The sequence below is a fragment of the Bombina bombina genome, chromosome 5 (genome assembly GCF_027579735.1).
Source record: "Bombina bombina isolate aBomBom1 chromosome 5, aBomBom1.pri, whole genome shotgun sequence".
NCBI classification, from domain to species: Eukaryota; Metazoa; Chordata; class Amphibia; order Anura; family Bombinatoridae; genus Bombina; species Bombina bombina.
The window spans coordinates 1,062,937,039-1,062,960,049 of record NC_069503.1 but is presented as its reverse complement, the minus strand read 5'-3'; the positions used below and the strand labels follow the sequence as shown (position 1 = coordinate 1,062,960,049).

The 23,011-nt window shown below is 39.5% G+C and overlaps 1 protein-coding gene across 1 annotated transcript in view; it reads right to left on the bottom strand.

Moving 5' to 3' along the window:
* Positions 1–23,011, bottom strand: part of FAM91A1 (family with sequence similarity 91 member A1) — a 454,979-nt gene that overhangs the window by 388,172 nt on the left and 43,796 nt on the right. Inside the window, exon 2 of the mRNA XM_053715335.1 lies at positions 20,355–20,439. Within this exon, the coding sequence (XP_053571310.1) occupies positions 20,355–20,439 (85 nt within the window). The remainder of the gene's footprint in view (positions 1–20,354; positions 20,440–23,011) is intronic.

Here is a 23,011-nt window from a genome sequence, read left to right as displayed (position 1 = left end):
ATCAAGCGTTCAATCTCCAGGCAGTCAGCCGCAGAGAAACTAGATTTGGATGTTGGAACGGACCCTGAATGAGAAGGTCCTGTGTCAGTGGCAGAGATGACATGTCCACCAGATCTGCATACCAAGTCCTGCGTGGCCACGCAGCTGCTATCAAAAACACCGAAGCTCTCTCCTGTTTGATTCTGGCAATCAGACAAGGAAGGAGAGGAAATGGCGGAAACACATAAGCTAGGTTGAACGACCAAGGTACTGCTAGAGCATCTATCAGTACTGCTTGAGGATCCCTTGATCTGGACCTGTAACAAGGAATTTTGGCTTTCTGACGAGATGCCATCAGATCCAATTCTGGTGTGCCCCATTGATGAATCAATTGTGACGACTTAGAAAATCCGCTTCCCAGTTCTCCACTCCTGGGATATAGATTGCTGATAGATGGCAAGAGTGAGCCTCTGCCCATTGAATTATTTTGGAAACCTCTATCATCACTAGAGAACGCTTTGTTCCCTCCTGACGATTGATATAAGCTACAGTCGTAATATTGTCCAACTGGAATCTTATGAATCTGGCCAAAGCCAGCTGAGGCCACGCCTGAAGCGCATTGAATATCGCTCTCAGTTCTAGAATATTTATCGGGAGGAGAGCCTCCTCCTGAGTCCACATACCCTGTGCTTTCAGGGAATTCCAGACTGCACCCCAGCCCAATAGGCTGGCGTCCGTCGTCACAATAACCCATGCTGGCCTGCGGAAACACATTGCCTGGGACAGATGATCCTGTGACAACCACCAAAGAAGAGAGTCTCTGGTCTCTTGATCCAGATTTATCTGAGGAGATAAATTTGCATAATCACCATTCCACTGATTGAGCATGCATAGTTGCAGTGGTCTGAGATGCAAGCAAGCAAACGGAACTATGTCCATTGCCGCTACCATTAGTCCGATTACCTCCATACACTGAGCCACAGACGGCCGAGGAATGGAATGAAGAGCTCGGCAGGTGGTTAAAATCTTTGATTTCCTGACCTCAGTCAGAAAATTTTTCATGTCTACTGAATCTATCAGGAATGGAACTCTTGTGAGGGGGATAAGTGAACTCTTTTTTACGTTCACCTTCCACCCGTGAGATCTTAGAAAAGCCAACACGATGTCTGTGTGAGATTTGGCTCGTTGGTAAGTTGACGCCTGAATTAAGATATCATCTAGATAAGGCGCCACTGCTATGCCCCGCGGCCTTAGAACCGCCAAAAGGGACACTAGCATCTTTGTGAAAATTCTGGGAGCTGTGGCCAACCCGAAGGGAAGAGCCACAAACTGGTAATGCTTGTCCAGAAAAGCGAACCTGAGGAACTAGTGATGATCTTTGTGGATAGGGATGTGCAGATACACATCCACGGTGGTTATATATTGACCCTCCTGGATCATTGGTAAAATAGTCTGAATGGTCTCCATCTTGACTCTGAGGAATTTGTTTAGGATCTTGAGATCTAAAATTGGTCTGAATGTTCCCTCTTTTATTGGGTACCACAAACAGATTGGAGTAAAACCCCTGCCCCTGTTCTGTTTTTGGAACTGGACAGATTATTCCCATGGTATGTAGGTCTTCTACACAGCGTAAGAACGCCTCTCTTTTTGTCCGATTTACAGACAGACAATCGAGAAAGATGGAATCTCCCACTTGGAGGAGAATCCTTGAAATCTAGAAGATACCCCCCTGGGTCACGATTTCTAGAGTCCAGGAGTCCTGAACGTCTCTTGCCCAAGCCTGAGCAAAGAGTGAAAGTCTTCCCCCTACTTGATCCGGTCCCGGATCGGGGGATGCCCCTTCATGCTTTCTTGGTGGCAGCAACGGGCTTCTTGACCTGTTTACCCTTGTTCCAAGTTTGGTTAGGTCTCCAGACTGACTTGGATTGAGCAAAATTCCCTCCTGCTTTGCAGCAGGGGAAGAGGTAGAGGGACTAGCTTTGAAGTTTCAAAAGGAAAGAAAATTATTTTGTTTGGTCCTCATCTTATTTGTCTTATCCTGAGGAAGAGCATGGACTTTTCCTCCAGTGATGTCTGAAATGATCTCTTACAGTTCAGGCCCGAATAGGGTCTTACCCTTGAAAGGGATGGCTAAAAGCTTAGATTTTGATGATACGTCAGCAGACCAGGACTTAAGCCATAACGCTCTACGCGCTAAAATGGCAAAACCTGAATTCTCTGCCGCTAACTTGGCCAGTTAAAAAGAGGCATCTGCAATGAAAGAATTAGCTAGCTTAAGAGCCCTAATTCTATCTAGAATATCACCTAATGGGGTCTCAACCTGAAGAGCCTCCTCTAAAGCCTCGAACCAAAATGCAGCTGCAGTTGTTACAGGAACAATGCACGCTATAGGTTGTAGAAGAAAACCCTGATGAATAAATATTTTCTTTAGAAGACCCTCTAATCTTTTATCCATAGGATCTTTGAAAGCATAACTGTCCTCAATAGGTATAGCTGTACGCTTAGCCAGGGTAGAAATAGCTCCCTCAACCTTAGGGACCGTCTGCCACGAATCCTGAATGGTGTCAGATATGGGAAACATTTTCTTAAAAGTAGGAGGGGGAGAAAAGGGAATGCCTGGTCTATCCCACTCCTTTGTAACAATGTCCGAAATCCTCTTAGGGACCGGAAAAACATTAGTGTATGTAGGAACCTCTAGATATCTATCCATTTTACACAATTTCTCTGGAGGAATCACAATAGGGTCACAATCATCCAGAGTCGCTAAAACCTCCCTAAGCAACAGGCGGAGGTGCTCTAGCTTAAATTTAAAAGCCGTCATATCTGAATCTGTCTGAGGGAACATCTTTCCTGAATCAGAAATCTCTCCCTCAGACAGCAAATCCCTCACCCCCAACTCAGAACATTGTGAGGGTACATCGGAGATGGCTAATAAAGCGTCAGAGGCCTCAGCATTTACTCTCACACCGGATCTACTGCGCTTCCCCCGTCACCCAGGCAGCTTAGAAAATACCTCTGTGAGGGTAGTATTCATAACTGCGGCCATATCTAGCAGGGTGAAAGAATTAGACGCACTAGAAGTACTTGGCGTCGCTTGGGCGGGCGTTAATGGTTGTGACACTTGGGAAGAATTAGATGGCATAACCTGATTCCCTTCTGACTGAGAATCATCCTGCGACATACTTTTATCAGCTAAAATATGTTCTTTCAGTGTATGAGGGACACATTTTAAGTGGGAGTTCCACAATGGCTTCCAAACACATTGAACATTGGCTTTCAATGTTTTCTTACAGCGCTGAAAGTGTGGACCCACTATAGACAGGAGCTATAGGTCCACACTTTCAGCGCTGTAAGAAAACATTGAATCTTAGTGACAAATGCTAAGAAGTCTTCATCCATCTGCTGCCTGAGAGTAAATAGTACACACCGGTACCATTTAAAATAAAAAATTCTTGCTTGAAGAAAATAAAAACGAACATTTTATCAACTCTTTCACTTTACCCTTCCTAGTACTTCGAGTAGGCAAAGAGAATGACTGGGGGGTGAGGCTAAGGGAGGAGCTATATAGACAGCTCTGCTGTGGGGCTCTTTGCCACTTCCTGTTAGCAGGAGGATAATATCCCACAAGGATGAATCCGTGGACTCGTCGTATCTTATAGAAGAAATAAGATAAGGGGAATCACACTGTAGAGCTGAGAGTTCAGAGACTCTTTGAGCAGAAGAGATAGCAACAAGAAACACATCCTTCCAAGATAACAACTTAATGTCTATGGAATGCAAAGGCTCAAACAGAGCCAGCTGTAAAACTTTAAGAACAAGGTTAAGGCTCCAAGGAGGAGCAACAGACTTAAAGGCAGGCCTGATTTTGACCAAGAACAAAAAGATTGCACATCTGGTAAATCCGCCAAACGTTTATGTAGTAACACAGATAAAGCAGTCTCCAAGGTGGGAGACATGACCAAGGTGGGAGAGATGACATCTCCACTAGGTCTGCAAACCAGATCCTGCGAGGCCACGCAGGGGCTATTAGAATTATCAACGCCATCTCCTGTTTAATACGAGCAATGACTCGTGGAAGGAGAGCAAACGGAGGAAACAGGTATGCCAACCTGAAAACCCAAGGAAGCGCTACAGCATCTATCAGAACGGCCTGCGGATCTCTTGACCTTGAACTGTACCTTGGAAGCTTGGCATTCTGACAGGATGCCATCAGATCTAACTCCAGCACCCCCCATTTGAGAACTAAGCTGGAAAACTCCTCCGGACGGAGTTCCCACTCCCCGGGATGAAAATTTTGTCTTCTCAGAAAATCTGCTTCCCAGTTGTCCACTCCTGGAATGTGGATGGCAGATAGACAGCAATTGTGGGTCTCAGCCCACTGAAGAATCCAAGTAACCTCCTTCATGGCTAAGGAACTCAACTCAGAGTTCCTCCCTGGTGATTGATGTAAGCCACAGAGGTTATGTTGTTTCACTGGAACCTCATCAAATGGGCTGAGAACAACTGAGGCCAAGCCAATAGAGCATTGTAAATCGCCCTCAACTCCAAGATGTTGATCAGAAGAGCAGACTCCTCCCAAGTCCAAAGGCCCTGAGCTTTTAACGAGTTCCAGACTGCTCCCCAGCCCAGCAGGCTGGCGCACGATCACCCAGGAAGGTCTCAGAAAGCATGTACCCTGAGACATATGTTCCTGAGAAATCCACTACGGGAGAGAATCTAAGGACGACTGATCCAACTCTATTCTCTGAGATAGATCCGCATGGTCGCCATTCCATTGTCTGAGCATGCACAACTGGAGAGCTCTCAAATGGAATTGAGCAAAAGGAATGATGTCCATGGAAGTCACCATCAGACCGATTACCTCCATACATTGAGCCACTAAAGAAGCCTGAAGAGAGAGGTAAGAGGAAATTATTTTGTTTTTCCTGACCTCTGTCAGAAAAATCTTCATCAATAGAGAATCTATTATGGTCCCTAAGAACACTATTCTTGTAGCAGGGGAAAGGGAGCTTTTTTCCAGATTCACATTCCAACAGTGGGAACAAAGAAAAGGCAACAATATCTCTGTGTGACATTTTGCTAGTTGAAAAGATGGCGCCTGAACCAATATGTCGTCCAGGTAGGGTACCGCAGCAATTCCACAAGAACGGATCACTGCCAAAAGAGCCCCCAGAACCCTTGAAAAAATTCTGGGAGCCGTGGCTAGACCAAATGGAAGAACTACAAACTGGAAATGTTTATCCAGAAAGGCAATTCTCAGGAATCTGTGATGGTCCATGTGAATAGGAACATGAAGATACACATCCTTTAGGTCTATGGTTGTCATGAACTGACCCTCTTGTACTAAAGGAAGAATGGAACGTATAGTCTCCATTTTCAAGGATGGAAATTTGAGAAACTTGTTTAGACACTTCAAGTCTAGAATGGGACGGAAAGTTCCCTCTTTTTTGGGAACCACAAATAGGTTGGAGTAGAACCCAAGACCATGTTCCTGCACTGGAACTATCACTTCCAGGAAGTAAAGATGTATACATTTCAAGAACGCCTCTATTTATCTGGTCTGCAGATAATCTTGAGAGAAGGAATCTGCCTCTGGGAGGAAAAGTCTTGAATTCCAATTTGTAACCCTGGGGTACTATGTCCACAGTCCAGGGATCTGGGACATCTCATATCCAGGCTTGAGAGAACTGAGAAAGTCTCCCCCCCACCTGATCCGATCCCGGATCAGGGGCAAACCCTTCATGCTGATTTGGAATCAGCTGCGGGTTTCTTTGATTTTTTTCCCTTGTTCCAAGATTGATTGGGGTTTCAAGAAGACTTGGATTGTTCCTACTTGGAAGAAGGGGAAGGCTTTCCTCTGAAGTTACGAAAGAAAAGAAAATTACTCTGACGTCCTGTAGGCCTATTCTTCTTATCTTGAGGTAGAAAAGACTATTTTCCACCCGAAATATCAGGATAATTTCTGACAAACCGGGTCCAAACAAGGTTTTGCCCTTGTAAGGAATCACCAGAAGCTTGACTTTAGAGGAAACGTCCAAAGACCAGGATTTCAACCATAACGCCCTGCTGGCTAGGACAGGAAAACTAGAAGTTTTAGCTCCTAGTCTAACAACCTGTAAAATGGAATCTGCAATAAAGGAATTGGCCAACTTAGAGCTTTAATCCTATTATGAATTTCATCCAAGGAAGTCTCTACTTGAAGAGAATCAGACAAGGCGTTGAACCAATAAGAGGCCGCACTAATCACGGTGGCAATACACACCGCAGGTTGCCATTGGAGACCTTGATGAACATAAATCTTTTTCAAATAAGCCTCCAGCTTCTTGTCCATCGGATCCTTAAAAGAGCAGCTATCCTCAATAGGAATAGTGGAAATGGCCCCTTCAACTTTGGGTACAGTATACCAAGGGACTTTAATGGAGTCCTCGACAGGAAACATTTTCTTAAAAATGGGAGACAGGGTTTCTCCCATTCCTGTGAAACAATCTCCCTAGCACGTTCCGGTACAGGAAAAACCTCAGAAGTGGAAGGTTCATCAAAGAAACTATTAAGTTTATTAGATTTCTTAGGAGTGACAACATCAGGGGTATCGGAGTTATCTAAAGTAGCTAAAACCTCCTTTAACAATACACAAAGTTGTTCAAGCTTAAATCTGAAGGATACCACCTCAGTCTCAGAAGAAGGAATTATACTGTCCGAATCTGAGATTTCACCCTCAGAAAGTCCAGATGTATCTTCCTCATCAGACTTATGAGAAAGGGCAATTTGGGAAGCAGAACTGAGGACAGGCACCTTACTTTCTGAATTTTTAGATTTCCTCTTGTGTTTTCCCTGTAATCTGGGAATGGCAGCTAATGTCGCAGATACCGCTGAAGATACCTGGGCAGCAATTTCTGCTTTTAAATAAACTCCGCTAGGAGTTATAGAGGAACCGCAGGGAACTGCATGTGACAACATTGAGGCTTGGGACGTAACAGGAGAAAGCTGAGGTATTATTTTAACAGCATCATCCTGAGAGACATTGGGCTCAAAAATTTTACCTTTATTTTGCAAGGTTTTCTTGACACATGAAGAACAAAATTGAGAAAGCAATATATTTACTATCCTCTCCCAGTATATTTGAGTATCCCAATCCCATTTCATCTGCTAAGCTAGTTTTAGCTAGGATTATTGTTCATTCCCCATAAACCTGTATATATCTCTTTTTACCACCTGCGATACAATATGGGGGCATTTTTCTACCACACATACTCTGTAAAGAGATACATTAAACATGGAGAGTGGAGCTATTATAACACATCCGTCCATTAATCCATTAAAATCAGTTTAAGTATATCTACTGACACATTGCAGCGGTTATGTAGCACACACTATTTAGTTGTGTATACATTTCTGGAATAGCCATACACAGATTTTAATATCTAGAAATTGAGTCCTCTACAGAGACGCTCCGGTACAGGACTGTGTATATATATATATTAGTTTGTTGGATCTATCTGCATCCTCCCTAGAGGAGTAATTTGTTTTTAATATTTTTCTATTTATTTTCAAGACATTGTATCCTCTGTTAATAGTAATTTTATGGTGATTTTTAGAAATATGTACAAATATATATTTTTATGTGAGGATTTAGATATACCCATGATTGGGGATTTTATACTTTAGAATTTGTGTGATATTTTAACATATGAATCATATATATATATATATATATGTTAATTTAGTATTTTAGTAGCTATCAGCTATATATAGGTTCATAACATATTAAATGTATGCAATGTTAGTAGGTGTGCCCGATCTGGTAGTTATTTGCTTTTTAACAATAGGAAAATTTTATCTATATATCATAATTCTAGCGATTACGAGTCTATTGCGGCTAAGGATTATATTACATATTACTATATTATTGTTTTTAAATCAAATGGTGCGGTTTACTACCAGCACCGCATTGGTAAATAATGCACTATTTACGTAACCATTAGGGTGTGTATCAGTTCAAGCACCTTATTGGTTAGTTGGTCGCAAGTGTAACTCCCAGCATCTAGACACACCTACATACATGCGCGGTGCGCATTTGAGGACGCCGTACTGATTGTTATAAGTTCGTGGTTTTTATGTGTTGTATTATACACTTATGCACCTGAGGAAACGGTCACGTACAGACCGAGAAACGTTGTGCCATTAAAGTCTTATATATTTTAAGATTGTAGCCACGAACTTTCTTTTCTACCTTTGGTAATATTTGATTTGCCATCTTACAACCAATATCAAATTTGCCTTGCTGTTTTACTCCTCTTTGGAGAATACTGATTTTAACTGCTACATCCTGGATCGAGTGGATTTTTAGCCAGTCCCTTTTGCAACACTGACTGCAGCCAAGACTAAAAGCGGAGCTGAGACCACCAGCGTAGCTACCTTGATTGGCAGTGACGAGCGGTTTCTTATTACCACAGTGGAGTGGGAGTCAGCTGGACGACTCAGAGGGTCCAGGATGCTTTTGTGACACTTCTCAAGTGTCTGTTATCCTGTGAGTATTTGATTTTACTTGCACTGCGTGTCCCATCTCACTGGTAATCGCACTATGTTGGCGCCTTCTTTTATCTCCTTTTCTGTTTAAAATTGCATAGGAGCTGCAATTTGTGCATCTAAACATAATAAGCATGAATTCATGAGAGCTGGCTCTTGCTCCATATCAGTCATGTTGTGAAACAACAAATAAACTTGTAAAGATAAGTTTCAAAGATTTTAAAATTCAATTAACATAAGCCAAGGAAAAAAACATAAAATTATGCTTACCTGATAATTTTATTTTCTTCTGATGGAAATATATACACACACACACACACATGTGAAGGGTTATTCAGGGATTCCTGACAGATATCATTGTTTCAATATAACTATCGCTAATTTTGAAGGAAAAAAATGGTTTGGAAATAGCAAAGTGCTACTTGTACTTATTGCCCTATAACTTGCAAAAAAAAAAAGCAAAAAATATATAACTTCTAAACTCAGGACAAAATTTAGAAACTATTTAGCATGGGTATTTTTTTAGTGGTTGTAGATGCGTAACAGATTTTGGGGGTCAAAGCTAGAAAAAAATTGTTTTTTCATCATATTTTATATTTTTTTATAGTAAAATTATATGATATGATAAAAATAATGGTACCCTTAGAAAGTCCATTTAATGGAGAGAAAAACGGTATATAATATGTGTGGGTACATTAAATGGGTAAGAGGAAAAACATAATTTATGTAAGAACTTACCTGATAAATTCATTTCTTTCATATTAGCAAGAGTCCATGAGCTAGTGACGTATGGGATATACATTCCTACCAGGAGGGGCAAAGTTTCCCAAACCTTAAAATGCCTATAAATACACCCCTCACCACACCCACAATTCAGTTTAACGAATAGCCAAGAAGTGGGGTGATAAAAAAGTGCAAAAGCATATAAAATAAGGAATTGGAATAATTGTGCTTTATACAAAAATCATAACCACCACAAAAAAAGGGCGGGCCTCATGGACTCTTGCTAATATGAAAGAAATGAATTTATCAGGTAAGTTCTTACATAAATTATGTTTTCTTTCATGTAATTAGCAAGAGTCCATGAGCTAGTGACGTATGGGATAATGATTACCCAAGATGTGGATCTTTCCACACAAGAGTCACTAGAGAGGGAGGGATAAAATAAAGACAGCCAATTCCTGCTGAAAATAATCCACACCCAAAATAAAGTTTAATGAAAAACATAAGCAGAAGATTCAGACTGAAACCGCTGCCTGAAGTACTTTTCTACCAAAAACTGCTTCAGAAGAAGAAAATACATCAAAATGATAGAATTTAGTAAAAGTATGCAAAGAGGACCAAGTTGCTGCTTTGCAAATCTGATCAACCGAAGCTTCATTCCTAAACGCCCAGGAAGTAGAAACTGACCTGGTAGAATGAGCTGTAATCCTCTGAGGCGGAGTTTTACCCGACTCAACATAGGCAAGATGAATTAAAGATTTCAACCAAGATGCCAAAGAAATGGCAGAAGCTTTCTGGCCTTTTCTAGAACCGGAAAAGATAACAAATATTTCAAAGCTCTAACAACATCCAAAGAATGCAATGATTTCTCCTTAGAATTCTTAGGATTAGGACATAATGAAGGAACCACAATTTCTCTACTAATGTTGTTGGAATTCACAACTTTAGGTAAAAATTCAAAAGAAGTTCGCAACACCGCCTTATCCTGATGAAAAATCAGAAAAGGAGACTCACAAGAAAGAGCAGATAATTCAGAAACTCTTCTGGCAGAAGAGATGGCCAAAAGGAACAAAACTTTCCAAGAAAGTAATTTAATGACCAATGAATGCATAGGTTCAAAGGGAGGAGCTTGAAGAGCTCCAAGAACCAAATTCAAACTCCAAGGAGGAGAAATTGACTTAATGACAGGTTTTATACGAACCAAAGCTTGTACAAAACAATGAATATCAGGAAGAATAGCAATCTTTCTGTGAAAAAGAACAGGAAGAGCAGAGATTTGTCCTTTCAAGGAACTTGCAGACAAACCCTTATCTAAACCATCCTGAAGAAACTGTAAAATTCTCGGTATTCTAAAAGAATGCCAAGAAAAATGATGAGAAAGACACCAAAAAATATAAGTCTTCCAGACTCTATAATATATCTCTCTAGATACAGATTTACGAGCCTGTAACATAGTATTAATCACAGAGTCAGAGAAACCTCTTTGACCAAGAATCAAGCGTTCAATCTCCATACCTTAAAATTTAAGGATTTCAGATCCTGATGGCAAAAAGGACCTTGTGACAGAAGGTCTGGTCTTAACGGAAGAGTCCACGGTTGGCAAGAGGCCATCCGGACAAGATCCGCATACCAAAACCTGTGAGGCCATGCCGGAGCTACCAGCAGAACAAACGAGCATTCCTTCAGAATCTTGGAGATTACTCTTGGAAGAAGAACTAGAGGCGGAAAGATATAGGCGGGATGATACTTCCAAGGAAGTGATAATGCATCCACTGCCTCCGCCTGAGGATCCCGGGATCTGGACAGATATCTGGGAAGTTTCTTGTTTAGATGAGACGCCATCAGATCTATTTCTGGAAGTTCCCACATTTGAACAATCTGAAGAAATACCTCTGGGTGAAGAGACCATTCGCCCGGATGCAACGTTTGGCGACTGAGATAATCCGCTTCCCAATTGTCTACACCTGGGATATGAACCACAGAGATTAGACAGGAGCTGGATTCCGCCCAAACCAAAATTCGAGATACTTCTTTCATAGCCAGAGGACTGTGAGTCCCTCCTTGATGATTGATGTATGCCACAGTTGTGACATTGTCTGTCTGAAAACAAATGAACGATTCTCTCTTCAGAAGAGGCCAAAACTGAAGAGCTCTGAAGATTGCACGGAGTTCCAAAATATTGATCGGTAATCTCACCTCCTGAGATTCCCAAACTCCTTGTGCCGTCAGAGATCCCCACACAGCTCCCCAACCTGTGAGACTTGTATCTGTTGAAATTACAGTCCAGGTGGGAAGCACAAAAGAAGCCCCCTGAATTAAACGATGGTGATCTGTCCACCACGTTAGAGAGTGTCGAACAATCGGTTTTAAAGATATTAATTGAGATATCTTGTGTAATCCTTGCACCATTGATTCAGCATACAGAGCTGAAGAGGTCGCATGTGAAAACGAGCAAAGGGGATCGCGTCCGATGCAGCAGTCATAAGACCTAGAATTTCCATGCATAAGGTTACCGAAGGGAATGATTGTGACTGAAGGTTTCGACAAGCTGAAATCAATTTTAGACGTCTCTTGTCTGTTAAAGACAGAGTCATGGACACTGAATCTATCTGGAAACCCAGAAAGGTTACCCTTGACTGATGAATCAATGAACTTTTTGGTAAATTGATCCTCCAACCATGATCTTGAAGAAACAACACAAGTCGATTCGTATGAGATTCTACGAATGAGAAGACTGAGCAAATACCAAGATAATCGTCCAAATAAGGAAATACCAAAACCCTGTTCTCTGATTACAGAAAGAAGGGCACCGAGAACCTTTGAAAAAAATTCTTGGAACTGAAGGCTAGGCCAAACGGTAGAGCCACAAAACTGGTATTGCTTGTCTAAAAAGAGAATCTCAGACACTAAAAGTGATCTGGATGAATCGGAATATGCAGATACACATCCTGTAAATCTATTGTAGACATATAATGCCCTTGCTAAACAAAAGGCAGAATAGTCCTACAGTAACCATCTTGAATGTTGGTATCCTTACATAACGATTCAATATTGATAGATCCGGAACTGGTCTGAAGGAATTGACCTTCTTTGGTACAATGAAGAGATAAAAATAAAAACCCTAGCCCCTGTTCCAGAACTGGAACTGGCATAATTACTCCAGCCAACTCTAGATCTGAAACACATTTCAGAAATGCTGAGCCTTTGCTGTGTTAACTGGGACACGGGAAAGAAAAAAAATCTCTTAGCAGGAGGCCTTAACTTGAAGCCAATTCTGTACCTTTCTGAAACAATGTTCTGAAACCAGAGATTGAGAACGGAATTGATCCAAATTCCTTTGAAGAAAACGTAATCTGCCCCATACCAGCTGAACTGGAAAAAGGGCCGCATCTTCATGGGTACTTAGGAGCTGACTATAGGTTTCTATAAGGCTTGGATATAATCCAAACTGGAAATAGTTTCCAAACTGATACCGCTCCTGAGGATGAAGGATCAGGCTTTTGTTCCTTATTATGAGAAAAAGAACGAAAAAATGATTATTACCCTGGAAAGAAAGGGAAAACAAAGTTGACTTAGAAGACATATCAGCATTCCAAGTTTAATCCATAAAGCTTTTCTAGCTAAAATAGCTAGAGACATATACCTGACATCAATGATGTCAAAAGATGGTATCACCAATAAAATTATTAGCATGTTATAGAATAATAATAATGCTATAAAATTATGATCTGTTACTTGTTGCGCTAAACTTCTAACCAAAAAGTTGAAGCTGCAGCAACATCCGGTAAAAATATAGCAGGTCTAACAAGATTACCTGAACATAAGTAAACTTTTCTTAGAAAGGATTCAATTTTCTTATCTAAAGGATCCTTAAATTTAGTACTATCTGCCGTAGGAATAGTAGTACATTTTAGCAGGAATAGAGACAGCCCCAAACCTTAGGGATTTTGTCCCAAAAAACTCTAATCTGTCAGATGGCACAGGATATAATTGCTTAAACGTTTAGAAGGAGTAAAAGAATTACCCAAATTATTCCATTCCCTGGAAATTACTTCAGAAAAAGCATCAGGGAGATTAAACACTTCTGGAATAACTACAGGAGATTTAAAAACCCTATTTAAACGTTTAGATTTAGTATCAAGAGAACCAGAATCCTCTATATCTAAAGCAATTAATACTTCTTTAAATAAAGAACGAATAAATTCCATCTTGAACAAATACAAAGATTTATCAGCATCAACCTCTGAGACAGAAACCTCTGAACCAGAAGAACCATTATCAGTATCAGAATGATGATGTTCATTTAAAAATTCATCTGAAAAAAGAGAAGTTTTAAAAGACTTTTATGTAAACTAGAAGGAGAAATAACAGACATAGCCTTCTAAATGGATTAAAAAATAAAATCTCTTATGTTTATCAGGAACACTCTGAAAATTAAATGTTGACGGAACAGCAACAGGTAATATAACAGTACTAAAGGAAATTTTATCTGCATTAATAAGTTTGTCATGACATGCAATACAAACAACAGCTGGAGAAACAGATACCAAAAATTTATAGCAGATACACTTAGCTTGGTAGCTCCAGCCCCGGGCAGTGATTTTCCTGAAGTATCTTCTGACTCAGTTGCAACGTGGAACATCTTGCAATATGTAATAGAAAAAAACAACATATAAAGCAAATTGATCAAAATCCTTAAATGACAGTTTCAGGAATGGGAAAAAAAATGCCAGTGAACAAGCTTCTAGCAACCAGAAGCAATAAATAATGAGACTTAAATAATGTGGAGACAAAAGCGACGCCCATATTTTTTTAGCGCCAAACAAGACGCCCACATTATTTGGCGCCTAAATGCTTTTGGCGCCAAAAATGACGCCACATCCGGAACGCCGACATTTTTGGCGCAAAATAACGTCAAAAAAATGACGCAACTTCCGGCGACACGTATGACGCCGGAAACGGAAAAGAATTTTTGCGCCAAAAAAGTCCGCGCCAAAAATGACGCAATAAAATGAAGCATTTTCAGCCCCCGCGAGACTAACAGCCCACAGGGAAAAAAGAGTCAAATTTTTGAAGGTAAGAAAAAATGATTAATTCAAATGCATTATCCCAAATATGAAACTGACTGTCTGAAAAATAAGGAAAGTTGAACATTCTGAGTCAAGGCAAATAAATGTTTGAATACATATATTTAGAACTTTATAAACAAAGTGCCCAACCATAGCTTAGAGTGTCACAGAAAATAAGATTTACTTACCCCAGGACACTCATCTACATGTTTGTAGAAAGCCAAACCAGTACTGAAACGAGAATCAGCAGAGGTAATGGTAAATATAAGAGTATATCGTCGATCTGAAAAGGGAGGTAAGAGATGAATCTCTACGACCGATAACAGGGAACCTATGAAATAGACCCCGTAGAAGGAGATCACTGCATTCAAATAGGCAATACTCTCCTCACATCCCTCTGACATTCACTGCACGCTGAGAGGAAAACCGGGCTCCAACTTGCTGCGGAGCGCATATCAACGTAGAATCTAGCACAAACTTACTTCACCACCTCCATCGGAGGCAAAGTTTGTAAAACTGAATTGTGGGTGTGGTGAGGGGTGTATTTATAGGCATTTTAAGGTTTGGGAAACTTTGCCCCTCCTGGTAGGAATGTATATCCCATACGTCACTAGCTCATGGACTCTTGCTAATTACATGAAAGAAATTACAGCTAAACAGAAACACTGCAGAAATGTAAAAATAGCCCTGGTCCCCAACGGTAAGAAAATTGAAAAATGGTCTGGTCACTAAGGGGTAAAGGAAGACTAACCATCTTCTTAGGTTAAAGCACCCCACCCAGTACTCAGGTGCTCTCATTATAGTACATTAGAAGTGTGTATAAAGTCAGAGAGGCTCATTCTAATATGCAGAGTTAAAGCAGGAATGATTCAGCCCAGAAAGGCAGCGCATTGTAGTGTTAGGACCAGTCAACATTGAGACACCTTGTAAGTTGGTAAATGGCTCAAGCAAAATATGGCCATATTGTGTAACTAAGATCCCATTTTAATATATAAGTATAGGTGATTTTTGCAATATTTAAAAGATTTTGATTATGTAAAAGTACATATATCGCCAATATTCTATTTTGTTTAACTTGGTTTTGTGTGCGTAACTTGGTTTTGTGTGTGTAACTTGTGTGTGTGTGTATAATATATATCTCCAATAAATAATAAAAAATTTAAAAAAAAAAAAAAAAAAAAAAAAGTACTTTGTAAAGTTATAGGGGAAATACGTAAGGAATCCTTTGCCTCTTAAGGCCGTTTGGTAATTAAGTTAAACCTTTAAAAATATTTTTTTTTAAAACTTGGCTGATATGGGATTCACATTTTTTAAGGCTCAAAATATAATTAAAAAATGTACTAGACAGACCATAAATTTAGTAACCAGCAACTTTTAGCCATCCTTATGAGAGGATTTAACCCCAATCTGCCATGTCACCAATGACCCAATCACACATCGCATGGGAAATAGTGTGTTAACTCTTCCCACCCTTGTTCCATTTGTATTTCATAGCTGCAAAGACTAAAAAGGATTCCACTGCACCAAGCTAAAATTTTAGGTGTGGCTGGCGGCGGCTGAAGGGGAAGTGGGGGGTGCCAATGGGTGTCTTGGGAGCTCAAAACCAGGGCGCCAAGTATTAATTTTAAGGTGCCAGTGGCTCCCTGGCGTCTGTTTTTTTTCGAGCCTTGTGTTATTCTATAGCAAGAGAACAGAAATATCTACAAGAAATTTTAGATTTTTTTAAGGTAGATTGTGATTGCTGGTGTGCTGGTAGTCTTATAAACATGGGTATCACTATAAAAGGGTCAGTAAGGTTATTGACTTGATTGTGATAACTTTGCAATTTATCACTTATTTCTCTAAATAACTTTCTATAAAACAATCTGGATGGTAAACCTAGCTCAGTTAATGCAAAATACATCAACAGGCAATTTCCTGTTATTCTTGTACAAAGCTGGTCTGTGTTTGATTTTACATAAAGAGGAAAATACCTACTTGAGCTATAGCAGTAATAAGGAATATTGAACATCCTGAATCAAGGCAAATAAATGTTTAAACACATATATTTAGAACTTTATATAAAAGTGCCCAACCATAGCTTAGAGTGTCACAGAAAATAAGACTTACTTACCCCAGGACACTCATCTACATGTAGTAGAAAGCCAAACCAGTACTGAAACGAGAATCAGTAGAGGTAATGGTATATATAAGAGTATATCGTCGATCTGAAAAGGGAGGTAAGAGATGAATCTCTACGACCGATAACAGAGAACCTATGAAATAGATCCCGTAGAAGGAGATCATTGAATTCAAATAGGCAATACTCTCCTCACATCCCTCTGACATTCACTGCACGCCGAGAGGAAAACCGGGCTCCAGCCTGCTGCGGAGCGCATATCAACGTAGAATCTAGCACAAACTTACTTCACCACCTCCATGGGAGGCAAAGTTTGTAAAAACTGAATTGTGGGTGTGGTGAGGGGTGTATTTATAGGCATTTTAAGGTTTGGGAAACTTTGCCCCTCCTGGTAGGAATGTATATCCCATACGTCACTAGCTCATGGACTCTTGCTAATTACATGAAAGAAAACAAACTTTTCTCCTGTTGTTGATTTAGCTTTGTCCTTTACGTGACATTTGTTTTTTCTGTAACATAATCATATGACCTGAATAACAGCCAAGTAAAAATGATCTAACCCAGATAATCAAAGGATTACATTTGGGATCCTGATATTTTATGTGTATATTTTTAGGGACATTTCAAGATGAGCTGCATTTCTTTGTTTAGAAATATATAGGTTCCAGTCCTGAAGAAAACAGCTTTTGCTTGGAATCTGTTGGCACTCTACGAATAACTAATAATAATAATAAAGCCTTTCAACCAACAGTACAGTGGGAGATATCCTTTCTAGCCAATATCTTAACAGCTTTTAATTACACACAAAATCAGTCCTGAACCTGGTAAATATCAGAGGGGAGATGAGTTCTGCTGCAGCAAGATCCAGACATCATATGCCACTTCTCCTCTTAAAGGGATATAAAATAGTAGATTTCTTTGTTATAAAAAAAAAAGTACTAAGCAGTGGGTTATACTTAGAAACCATTTTAAAATGAATCTTTTTATTTTTTCAAACTTAATTTGTGCAGAGTCCATTACTTCCTGTCACAGCCACATACTGGGGGTGGGGTCTCTTCAGGAAGGCAAATTAATATTTTTCTTCTGAAGTGTTGCTAGGAGACACCGTGGTTCCAATCAGTTTACTGTACATGATCAGTATCGGACTTTTGCTGCTTTTGTAATGTATGCTAGCTTATCTAGTTGTAGGCAGGGGCTACACTGAGAACACAAGTAAGTTGTTTGCAGTTTAACAGAATCTGTTTTTTTTTTTAATGTTTACTTTGATTTCATATTCTTAAACTAAAAAAAGCACCGCTATATCCCTTTAATTTTCACCTGGCTCACTGGTCTTCATCCCCTTCCTACCCTCCTACCTCCTCCCCTTCCACATATTTACTGAACTCAGAAAACAGAATGCTAGACCTATTACAAGGTAAGAGGGCAAAAATGGGGCATATCATTGCTGCATGTGTTAAATCCCTGTAGAGTGTATGAGTGTGTGTGCACTACAGACAACAAGAGCTTAAATTGCCATTTTCTGCTTGTTTCTAGCAACCAAGGGGTAAAATCACTCTGGTATGCTACTAGTAAGCACAAGGCTTCAACTGAATTCTCATAAGGTCGCACATCTTCCAGGTGACTTGAAATTCCTTGAATAATGTAAACATTTTTCTCTGTATTGTATATACAATGTCCAAAACAAACAAAAATGACAATTTGTAACCAATACTACATGTACAATATTTCTACACTTTACATAATGCATATTATTATTATTATTATTATTATTATTATTATCATCAGTTTTTTGTAGAGCACCAACAGATTCCACAGAGCTATAATCATAGCTATTAAATGCAAAGGTAGCATTTATAGCTGAATAATGTATAGATGGCCCTGCCAACAATTGCAATGCTGTAAATCACCTCTCACGAATGTGATCTATGAAACAGCTGGGCTCGTAGCCTTATATGCTAAAGAGGTTCAAGGGGATGACAAAGGAGGAGGAGACGTAAGTAAAGTTAGTGTATGTTCTATGCATGTTTTTAAGGAACACTTTAAACTATGAAAACTAGGTGAGAATCTTGTGTAGCAGAGGGTTCCATAAAATAGGGGCCCATTCTAGAGAAGTCCTGTAGACAGGAATGGGAGGAGGTAACAAGAGAGGAGGAGAGAAGGAGGTCATGAGCAGAGTGAAGGGAAATGGAGGGAGAGTATCTGGAGACAAGGTTTGAGATATAGGGGGAGCAGTGTTAAGGGCCTTAAATGTCAAAATCAGTATTCTGGAGGCTAGAGCAAGGCAGTAAAGGGATTGGCAGAGAGGTGCAGCAGACAAGGAGTGACGTGCAAGGAAGATGAGTCTTACAGAGCCACTCATATTATTTTAAAGCAGATAGACGGCATCTAGGGAGACCAGAGTGGATAGAGTTGCAATAGTCAAGGGGGAAACGGTGATAGAGTAAATTAAGGTGAAAGCGGCAGGAACTGGCCAAAGACTGGATGTGAGGAGTGAAAGAAAAGACCTGAGTCCAGTGTGACCCCAAGATATCGAGCATGCAAAGTTAGTGTAAGTATGTTAATATCAACAGTTATAGAAAAATGGGGGATAGAGATTTTGGAAGGGGGGGGGGGGGGAAGGAGCTTAGTTTTGGAAAGATGTAGCTTAAAAAAGGAACACTAAACCCATTTTCTTTCTTTAATGATTCAGTTATAGCATGCAATTTTAAGCAACTTTCTAGATTACTCCTATTATAATTTTTTCTTCTCTCTCTTGATATCTTTATTTAAAAAGCAGGAAATGTAAAGTTTAAGAGCCGGTCCATTTTTGGTTGAGAACCTGGGTTATGCTTGCTCATTGGTTTGCTAAAGGTAGCCACCAATAAGCAAGAACTATCCAGGGTGCTGAACCTAAAATGGGCCGGCTCCTAAGCTTTAAAGGGACAGTCAAGTCCAAAAAAAAAAAAAAAAAAACTTTCATGATTCAATAGGGCATGTAATTTTAAACAACTTTCCAATTTTTTTTTTTTATCCCCAATTTTGCTTTGTTCTTTTGGTATTCTTAGTTGAAAGCTAAACCTAGGAGGTTCAAATGCTAATTTCTTAGACCTTGAAGGCTGCCTCTAAGCTGAATGCATTTTGACCACTAGAGGGCATTAGTTCATGTGTTTCATTTAGAGAACAGCTCATGCACGTGAAGTGAGCACCGATTGGCTAAAATGCAAGTCTGTCAAAAGAACTGAAATAAGGGGGCAGTCTGCAGATGCTTAGATACAAGGTAATTATAGAGGTAAAACGTGTATTATAACTGTGTTGGTTATGCAAAACTGGGGAATGAGTAATTAAGGGATTATCTATATTTTAAAACAAGAAAAATTCTGGTGTTGACTGTCCCTTTAAAGTCCTGCTTTTTAAATAAAGAAAGCAAGAGAATGAAGACAAATTGATCGTAGGAGTAAATTAGAAAGTTGCTTAAAATTGCATTCTCTTTATGAATCATTAAAGAAAAAAATGTGGGTTTAGTATCTCTTTACGGTAGTGAGAGAGCATCCAGGATGAAATATGAGAAAGACAGTGACACAAGTTGGCAAGGAAGGGGATAGGTCTGGTGCAGAGAGGTAGATTTGGGTGTCATCAGCATACAAGTGATATTGGAACCCGTGGTACTTTATTCATTTTAAGCATTTTTTTTTTATCATCACATGCACTAGGATCATTCAAGTTAATATGGTAAAGATACTGGTGAATGTTAAAAAAAAACACCACTACACCCTATAGAACATAAATACAAAAGCACCCAATGAACAAAAATGCATATATGAAAATGAATGCTACAGAGGAACAATTTTCTTGTTCTCAACCCATGGTTTGATCACCACTGCACATTTGATTATTCGGCCTGGATGTGTCGCTGTATATTTCTAAGGAAAATAAAAATGTTCATGGTTACATTTTCTTACCTAAATTAATCCGGTACCTTAACTGATTTCGGATACTGTATAGTGTGACGAGTTTCTCATATTCTTTTGGGGAGTTTCCAAGGCTCTGAGAAAGGAGGAAAAAAAAAGACCAAGAAGACAAAATGTTATGCATTATGGAAAAAGTAAAAATCAGGCAACTGGAGCTGTACAAATAACAGTAAATGGGATTTACAATAGTGTTTCTATAGGATGGTGAACATACAAAATACAGCCAAGTGAAGTTGTTACTTTAAAGATAGAATGCCCTGTTTGTCTTTATAGGTCAGTGCATGACGGCAAAGCTGTACCATCTCCAATGCAATGCTATCCCCAGTGGCAGCAAACAAATTAAATAAATGGCTTAAAGAGACAGTATATACCAATTTTTATTTAACGGCATGTAATAGACACTACTATAAAGAAGACTATGCAGTAAAAATGCAGTATAAAACCTTTTAAAAACGTACTTAGAAGCTCCCAGTTTAGCATTGTTGATGAGGTTAGACTGAGACAAAGGGGCTGGGTAAACAAAAAGACAGATAACATAAACAGGAGCTTGCAGGAGTCTGTAAACGTGTGTATACATCTGGCACTGTGGGGCTTGGTTAGGAGTCTGGAACTCAGCACAATGTTCTTAAAAAAAATAAGCAAAAACTATACATTTTTATAAAAACACTCCCAGATGGGCTATATAAATAGATCATCTACAAAACATGTATGCAAAGAAAAATCAATGTCCCTTTAAACAATGATATTTGCACAGAGGCTTTTGAATTGCAAGACCCAGAAGGGGTATCCTGTTTTGTAAACAGGCACACTGACCAAAGTATGTGAGCTCCTAACCAAAGTATGTGAGCTCCTAAAGAGACACTGAACCCAGATTTTTTCTTTCGAGATTTAGATAGAGCATGACATTTGTTTTATTTTTTTTTCCCCCCCAATTCTTTTTATTTAGTGAACGACAATGTGTATAATCATCAAAAAAAAAAAAAATTTAAACCCCACATGGGTTACATTGAAAGGATACACAATATTCATATAACACATTCACCTATTCACATAAGAATAAATATGTTTCTTTACATTCTTCATTACACATTGTCGATACTTTTCTTTTTTACATTTACAACATCAATACCTTAAAAAAAAAAAAACAAGACATAAAAACAACAACAACAAAAAAAATCCCTAACAAAACCATTTCAGAGTTTTGTAGAGGGTATATTAAATATTCAATTTCCGTGGGGGCAAGAACTTATATAAACATTGACCATTTATGAAAAAACCTAGAAATATCTTCATCATTATCTATATTAATATTAAGTTGTTCAAGAAAACATTGTTTTATTAAGCAATTTTTAATTTCCGGAATACCAGGAACTGTTCGCATTTTTCAATTTTTGAAAGTAAGTAATCTAACGGCTAGTATGGCCGAGTTAATGATTTTAGTGTTGAGCCGATTATCTTCCAATTTAAGGCAAAGAAAGACTATATTCATTGATGAGAAAGTTAGTGAGGGGAGATTCAATATCTTACGAAGCCAGAATTGGACTTTAAACCAAACATTTTTAATTTTTTGGCAGGTCCATATCATGTGCAGATGGTTCGCTGATGGAAATAAACACTTAGGGCAAGCGCTAAAGTTTATATTTCCACATTTAGTTCCTTTTTCTGGGGTAAAGTAGGTCATATGTAATAACCTCAAATGAGACTCCCTCTGTGTCGATGAGAGAGTTACTCGAGCCGCTTCTTGGATCGAAAGATGGGGTAGTAGAGTATGACATTTTAAGCAACTTTCTAGTTGACTCTTATCAAATTGTCTTCATTCTCTTGGTATCTTTATTTGAAATGCAAGAATGTAAGTTTAGATGCCGGCCCATTTTTGGTGAACAACCTGGGTTGTGCTTGCTGATTGGTGGATAAATTCATCCACCAATAAAAAAGTGCTGTCCAGAGGCGGAACCAAAAAAAACCTTAGACGTCTTCTTTTTCAAATAAAGATAGCAAGAGAATGAAGAAAACACAGAATTTATGCTTACCTGATAAATTTCTTTCTCCTGCGGTGTGTCCGGTCCACGGCTTCATCCTTACTTGTGGGAATATTCTCTTCCCCAACAGGAAATGGCAAAGAGAGCACAGCAAAAGCTGTCCATATAGCTCCCCCTCTGGCTCCGCCCCCCAGTCATTCGACCGACGGTTAGGAGAAAAAGGAGAAACCATAGGGTGCCGTGGTGACTGTAGTGTACAGAAATAAAAAATTTGAAACCTGACTAAAAAGCCAGGGCGGGCCGTGGACCGGACACACCGTAGGAGAAAGAAATTTATCAGGTAAGCATAAATTCTGTTTTCTCCTACATTGGTGTGTCCGGTCCACGGCTTCATCCTTACTTGTGGGAACCAATACCAAAGCTTTAGGACACGGATGAGGGGAGGGAACAAGTCAGGTTACCTAAACGGAAGGCACCACGGCTTGCAAAACTTTCTCCCAAAAATAGCCTCCGAAGAAGCATAAGTATCGAATTTGTAAAATTTGGCAAAAAGTATGCAGAGAAGACCAAGTCGCTGCCTTACAGATCTGATCAACAGAAGCCTCGTTCTTGAAGGCCCATGTGGAAGCCACAGCTCTAGTAGAGTGAGCTGTAATTCGTTCAGGAGGC